Source organism: Rhincodon typus, unplaced genomic scaffold (assembly GCF_021869965.1).
Source record: "Rhincodon typus isolate 14 unplaced genomic scaffold, sRhiTyp1.1 hic_rhity00000780, whole genome shotgun sequence".
In the NCBI taxonomy this organism is placed as follows: domain Eukaryota; kingdom Metazoa; phylum Chordata; class Chondrichthyes; order Orectolobiformes; family Rhincodontidae; genus Rhincodon; species Rhincodon typus.
The window spans coordinates 24,591-32,445 of record NW_025966418.1 but is presented as its reverse complement, the minus strand read 5'-3'; the positions used below and the strand labels follow the sequence as shown (position 1 = coordinate 32,445).

General features: G+C 43.5%; 1 protein-coding gene across 1 annotated transcript in view; it reads right to left on the bottom strand.

Moving 5' to 3' along the window:
* Positions 1–7,855, bottom strand: part of LOC109913513 (transmembrane protein 135-like) — a gene marked incomplete at its 5' end in the record, with an annotated part of 39,726 nt that overhangs the window by 7,947 nt on the left and 23,924 nt on the right. Inside the window, 2 exons of the mRNA XM_048592194.1 lie at positions 3,941–4,017; positions 5,791–5,854. Of these exons, the coding sequence (XP_048448151.1) occupies positions 3,941–4,017; positions 5,791–5,854 (141 nt within the window). The remainder of the gene's footprint in view (positions 1–3,940; positions 4,018–5,790; positions 5,855–7,855) is intronic.

The window sequence follows — 7,855 nt, the reverse complement described above, 5'->3', positions numbered from 1 at the left end:
GGAACACAGTGTGGAGCTGGAGGAACACAGTGTGGAGCTGGAGGAACACAGTGTGGAGCTGGAGGAACACAGCAGGCCAGGCAGCATCAGAAGAGCAGGAAAACTGACGTTTTGAGTTGGGACCTTTCTTCAGAAATGGGGGAGGGGAAGGGGGCTCTGAAATAAATGTGGGGGTGTCGGGCTGGGGAAGGTAGGTGGGATGATGATAGGTGAGTGCAGGTAGGTAGTGGTGGGGATTGGTCAGTGAGGTGGGAGGAGCAGATAGGTGGGAGAGAAGACAGACAGGTCAAGGAGGCAGGGATGAGAGGGAAGGTTGATCATGGGATGAGGCTGGGGTGGGGAAATTCTGAAGCTAGTAAAGTCCACATTGAGCTGATTGCGTTGTAGGCTCCCAAGGCAGAATATGAGGTGCTGCTCCTCCAGTTTCCGGGTGGCGTCGTTGTGACACTGGGGGAGGCCCAGGATGGACATATCGCTCAGGGAGTGGGAGGGAGAGTTGAAGTCATTCACGACTGGAAGGTGTTGTCGTTTGTCGTGAACCCAGCGCAGGTGCTCTACAAAGCGGTCTCCGAGCCTCCGCTTGGTCTCACTGATGTAGAGGAGGCCACATCGGGAACAGCGGATACAACAGACCACATTAACGGACGTGCAGGTGAACATCTGTCTGATGTGGAAGGTTTTTTTGAGGCCGGAGATGGAGGTGAGGGGGGAGGTATAGGGGTAGCTGTAGCACTTCCTGCGGTTGCAGGGAAAGGTGCCGGAGATGGTGGGGCTACTGGGGAGTGTGGAGCCGACGAGGTAGTCGTAGAGAGAGTGGTCCCCCATAAGGATGGGGAGGGAAATATATTCTTCGTAGTGAGGTCAGATTGCAGGGGGCGGAAGTAGTGGAGAATGATACGTTGAATCCGGAGGTTAACTGGGGTGATACGTGAAGACAAGGGGGATTCTGTCTTTTTTTTTTATTGTGGGGAGGGGGTGTGAGGGCAGAAGTGTGGGAAACGCAAGAGATGCGGTCGAGGGCATTTTCAACCACTGAAGGGGGGAAGTTCGGTCCTTGAAATACTGGGATGTTCGGGAGTGGAACGCCTCATCCTGGGAGCAGATGCAGCACAGGCAAAGGAATTGGGAGTAGGGGATCGCATTTTTGCAGGAAGGTGGGTGAGAGGCGGTGTAGTCTAGGTAGCTGTGGGAATCAGTGGGCTTGAAATAGATATCAGTTTCTAGGTGGTTACCAGAGATGGAGACAGAGGGGTCCAGGAAGGAAAGAGGGGTATCAGAGATAGTCCAGGTGAACTTGAGGTTGGGGTGGAAGGTGATAGTAAAGTTGATGTTTGAGCTCCTCGTGGGAGCACGAGGCGGCGCCGATACAGTGATCGATGTAGCAGCAGAAGAGGTGGTGGATAGGGCCAGTGTAGCTGCGGAAGAGGGACTGTTCCACGTATCCTACAAAGAGGCAGGCATAGCTTGGACTCATGTGGGTTCCCATGGCCACCCACTTAGTTTGTAGGAAGTGGGAGGAGTTGAAGGAGAAGTTGTTCAGGGTAAGGACGAGTTCAGTTAAGCAGATAAGGGTGTCGGTGGAGGAGGACTAGTTGGGCCTGCAGAAGAGGAAGAAGCGGAGCGCTTTTAGGCCATCTGCATAGGGTACAGGGATTGGACATCCATAGTGAAGATGAGGTGTTGGGGGCCAGGGAATTGGAAGCCTTGGAGGAGGTGGAGGGCATGGTTGGTGTCCCAGATGTAGGTGGGGAGTTCCTTGACCGGGGGGAAAAATAGAGTCGAGATAAGCGGAGATGAGTTCAGTGGGGCAAGAGCAGGCAGAGACGATGGGTCGGCCAGGGCAATCGGGTTTGTGGATTTTGGGAAGGAGATAGAAACGGGCGGTGCAGGGTTGGGGAACGATGAGGTTGGAGGCTGTGGGTGAGAGGTCACCTGAGGTGATGAGGTTATGGATGGTCTGGGAGATGATGTTTTGGTAGTCAGGGGTGGGGTCATGATCAAGGCGCCGGCAGGAAGAGGTGTCAGAGGAGGCGGTGGTTCACTAATGTCCTTTAGGGAAGGAAAATGACATCTTTACGTGGTCCGGTCTACATTTAACTCCAGACCCAAGGCAATGTGGTTGACTCTGAACTGCCCTCTGGGCAATTAGGGATGGGCAATAAATGCTGCCTAGCCAGCAACTCCCTCATCCTGTGAACGAATAAAGAATAAGGGATTCTCGAGTTGGACAGGTGAATATGGGAGGCGCGATGGTCTTGTGGTATTGTCACTGGACTATCAACACCAAGACCCTGGCAATGTTCTGGGGACCCTGGTTCAAATCCTGCCACGGCAGATGATAAAATTTGAGTTCAATAAATGTCTAGAATCGGGAGTATATTGATGACGATGAAACATTATCGATTGTTGGAAAAACCCATCTAGTTCACTAATGTTCTTTCGGGAAAAGAAACTGCCATCCTTACCTGGTCTGGCCTGTGTGTGGCTCCAGACCCACAGCAATGTGGTTAACACTTAACTGTCCTTCTGGAAGGTAGGGATGGGTGACCACTACTGACCTGGCCAGTGGTGCCTCACATCCCGTGGATGAATTTAAAAAAGTGGAGTGCTGCAAGGATCAGAGCTGCCACCTCAGCTATTTACAAGTTATATTATTGACATATTGTGGTTGATGCTCCATCATTAAGTTTAGTTAAGAATGAGATAATCAGATTTTTGGTCTCCAAGGGAATTAGGGAGAAGGTGGTAAAATGGCGCTGAGGCTTAAAATTGCTCCACTATTCACTACGATAGTAGCCAATCTCAAGGTGCAACATGCTCCACACTTGCTTCTATGGATGGAAAAGAACAGAAAACATTGGAGACCTGTGGGAAAATAATGGGCCAGATTTTCTGAGGACTAGCAATTTATCAAATTGCCACTTCATGCATTCATTTTTATGAAAAGAGAGAGCTCTGCAATCCTAACACAAAATTGTGATTAGGGCTCCTTCAGAAATGTGGAGCCATATGACCATTTGGACAGTTCACTCTCAACTTAGAATAGTCGGGAGGAGGAAAACCATGCTCCCTTTTCAGCAGTCAGCTGCTGTTTTCTGGAATTTAAAAGGTCTAGAATCCAAGATAGCCATCTTGACAGCTACCGTTAAACAGTGCATACATAAGATTAAGAGTGGGTTAGGGTGCCGGGAGGATAGGGGAGATAGGGTGCCAACTGTGTGGGATGCAAGTAAACAGGGTGCAACTGTGTAGGGTACCAGCTGGATAGGGGGTAAGTTGTCAGCGGAGACAGTGGCAGGTTAAGTGATGCATTGCTTAGGGTAGGTCAGAAGGAAGAGCAGAAATCAGGTCCTGCAGGACTGGTGAAGGATGAGAATTGGGTGGTTAGAGGGGTGACAGAGAGTGAGAATGGGGGGGGGGGGGGGAAAGAAAGCGAGTGAGCGAACATGAGCAAGTGATAGAGAGCGCACGAGCACGAGCGAGAGCGAAGAAACAAGAAAGGGGGTTTAGTGCAGGTGAAGGAATCAGCTCCACAGGGTGAAGGGGAGCCAATCCCATGTGGTGAAGGCAGATCATGTTTGAAGCAGGTAAAGTAGTGGGGCAGTTGAATCAAAATTTGGGATGAGACGAGTGGGAAAGAGAGAGAAATAGGTGAGTTGCCTAGTTAAAGGCAAGTGAACTGACTGAATCCCTCTGAAAATCTAAGAGCAACTTAAGGAGGGTTTAGGCTTGATACTGAATGAGTTCACCATTTTCACTTTTCTTCTATACTGTCCCGGAGTCACACATGAAAGGAATATTTTCCCCATTTGGTAAAGAGACAGACAAAGACGTAGTCATCTTATTTTCTAAACCTAGCTAACAAAATACTATGGCCAACATATGAAAACATTGGAACATCAATATATACTAAAAACAAAACAAAAATTTTTGTTTTTACCTCCACTAGTTTAGAAGCCAGATACATCGAGATGGTTGTGCTTTTGTAAAACATCATTGACATTCCTGCTAAGAAACCTGCATAAAAATAAGAACATGCTTGACACATTTTTATAAACGGAAACAGTGATAAAATGCAAAACTTCAGCTCTTGACATCTGAGGTTGCACTCTATGTAACTCATGATTATAGTTGCCTCTAAATTATTTGAATGATGCAATGTACAGGTTGCTGACTCGCTCACCGAGCTGGCTTGTTGTCATTCAAACATTTCATCATCAGTGGAGCCTCCGATGAAGTGATGTTATTCTACTCCGCTCGGAATTTATATTGTCTGGTCTGTTATGGTGAGTACTGTCATTTCCAGTTTTGTTCTGTATCGGTTTGTATATGGGGTCCAATTCTATATGTTTGTTGATTGCATTACAGGTGGAGAACCATGCCTCTAGGAATTCCTATGCGTGTCTATGTTTGGCTTGGGCTACTATGGTTACCTTGTCTCAGTTAAACTGATGGCCTTCATTGTCTGAGTGTACCGATATTAAGGAGAGTTTGTCGTGCCGTTTTGCTGCTAGCTGATGTTCATGTATTCTGATAGCTAGTTTCCTTCCTGTCTGTCTGGTGTAATGTTTGTGACAGTTGTTGCATGGTATTTTGTAAACCACGTTGGTTCTGCATATTGTGGGAATAGCGAGGAACGAATGAATGGATATCCCTGCAACTTCATCCGCAGGTACCTACTAAACAGACAACAACAAGAGGACATAGTACGCCCTAACACACTGGCCACACTGCCCTACATCAAGAACATGTCGGAACTGACAACAAGACTCCTAAGACCACTAGGAATCACGGTAGCATACAAGCCCATAGCCACAACAAACACTCACAAGGATTGAAGACTCCATTCCCACAACATGCAGAGCCAACGTGGTTTACAAAATACCATGCAACAACTGTCACAAACATTACATCGGACAGACAGGAAGGAAACGAGCTAGTGAGCTAGGCCTACCCAATAAGCAGCACAAAATGCTAACTTAATTCTTCCCCATGTGGAATAGTGTTGAGACCTAATTAAATTTTGTGAGGGAACAGGCACTGAAAGATTGCCTAGTTTGAAACTATTGAAAGATAATAATGTGGTCCAACAGAGTCTTGAGGCTAAGAAAAGTAGCCATTAGATTAGCTAGGAAATGTTGGAAAAGTAACCAGAACAAAGACTGATGCTTCCATTGTCAAGAGGTAATAAATTAAAGGTTTATCTTTGTGCGTAGCTGGAGTAGAGGAGAATTCAAGTAATGTCCAGAGAACAGTAGCATACTTAAAGCCATTTACTTTTGCTTAGACTACCTAGAAAATGTCATAATGTATAGGAGAATTAATTTGCAAAGTCAGTAGTAAACCTAAGAGCCTAACACATGAGTATTATCTCACTATAATCTTAATTCTGCTTGCTATGTTTAATTTGTTTCATATGCAAAGTACAGGCTTTCTTTAAAAGACATACTATCTTGTGAAGTTGCTCCACTAGTTAAAACAAGTTGCTCGAATTTCTCTTTAAATATTAGCAATCCCCAACTGAATCTTAACAATAGATATCACAAAAGGAGTGCATGTTACATTGTGATGTTCAAACTGTGACAGCATAAGCATGACTTTAAAGAATTAAGATACTACTGACTGAAATAATTTTTCAAAAGGATTCTATTGAAAAGCATTTTTGGGCTTTAGTTTGTTATCCTTACTTTTAAATTGCATTGTATAAACCTTCATCATGCAGACACGTGCAGAATGGATCGAGAAAACCTTTGTAAGGGAGTCAGCTGAAAAAAATATTATTACTCTTACCAGCAATCAATGCGTGAAGTTCATCATCCAAATTTCTCACCCATCGGAGGAAGCAACTTACACCCTTGACATGAAATAAAAACACTATGATCAAATGGTTTCTGCCTATCATACAGCAAATCACTGTCAAAATTTTGTAATCACCTTTTTTCAGATGTTGGAAAGCAAAGAACTATCAAACGGCCTTTAAGTAATGATTCAGAATGATAAAAATCAAATCTACTTTGAAAATTGGCTGGAAGTGGTTTTAAAAAAACATCACATGTACAAAATACTGTCATTTATGTGCAAATTGGTTGGCAAAGTTCAGAAATTAGGAGAGATATCATAAGTTAAAAATCTTCAGAACTTGCCATTGTTGACCTTTAACTGCACTCTGAAATGATCTAGCAAGCTGCTCAGCTCCAGGGCAAATAGAGACGGGCAGTGAGTGCTGGCTCAACCAGGGATGCCCACATCTCATGAATGAATACAAAAAAATTAGGCACTTCACCATCTGCTTCACATGGATAGCATCTTATTACCCTTTGCTTCTCTCACTTTTTTGAAAATAACTTACTGAAATTGAAGACCATTTGCCCATTAAGCTTGTCAGACAAGGTCTAACAAATAATACTGTAGGTGCCTTATTAACAATGTGATAGACAATGAGGTTGTTTACTTGCTCATCGAGCTGGCTTGTTTGCGTTGAGACGTTTCGTTGCCATGCTAGATATCATTATCATTGAAGCCTCTGATGAAGCAATGTTGTTCTACTCCGCTTGGAATGTATACTGTATGGTTGATTATAGTGAGTAGTGTAATTTCCGGTTTTGTTCTGTATGCGTTTGTATACTCACCATAATGGACCGGACAGTATAAATTCCAAGTGGAGTAGAACAACATTGTTTCATCAGAGGCCTCACTGATGACGTTACCTAGCATAGTAACAAAACGTCTGAATGAAAACAAGCCAGCTCAGTGAGCAAGTCAACAACCTCATCCACAACCCGAGCTAGAAATCTTTGCTAAAACTTTAAATATGATAGCCCATCAATCCCTTTGGCGAAGAAAGTGAACAGTTTAAATTGCAGTACCTCACTCCAACAATGTAATAATTGTTAATGCCTACCTTTTGAGAAATTCTAAAATTGCCAGTTTTCAAAAAAAAAGTTTACATTTGTCACTTTTTTTCTCTAAATCAAAACGGACTTTCCCTCTCTTTCTGTAATTGATTTGACAGTAATTCATTTATTCGAGTTCATCTTCATTCACAGTCATTCCTCTGTTTCACAATCTTTCATCTTATTTGATTAAAGACATATTCTGTTGATCGCCCCCTTCACTAAGATCCTAGAAAACCCTATTACTCTTCTCATTCATAGCTTCGAGATACCCTACTCCAGCCTTTGCATGGGTAGAAATTTGCTCTCAGCAGTGAATGACCTCTGCCAGACTCTCAGATTTTTAATGGGGTTTTGCACTTTATAGGAAGCCAGTTTAGTGGTGAACCTGCTACAGAAAATCTGCCAGGTGGTGAACAGGGCAAACAACTGTGTATCCCCTTAACCAATTAGAATGAAGAATCATTACTGAATTGAGATGAGCTAGTATGTCAGTTATAACATTTAATTCATAGTAAAATAATGTAGTGGAAGTGCAATAAGGAGGGAAAGAAAGATGTGATTAAGACCAAGTTTAATTTTTTCTTCATTTCCTTAATATTTCTTACAACATTATTTTTTTAAATTGTCCAACATTTAAAATCTGCAGGAATAAAAATCCATACTTGTAAAAGTAAATTATTCAGAGAGGTTCTTTGATAGTAATTAAGATGGATCACCTGTTAGGAATTTACCTACACTGGTAAGGGGATACCCTAGAAAGGGGCTCTTGTGGCACAGTGTTAAGTTTTCCTATCTTTGAGCCAGAAGGCCTAGGTTCAAGTCTCAACTACTCCAAAGGTGCATCTTAAAACATCTGAACAGGTTGTTTAAAAACACAAAGTCAAGATAAACCTTAACTTTTCCTAGAAAACTTTGCAGATACATATCAAATGAATGCAGCAGATCCAGCTATTTCAATA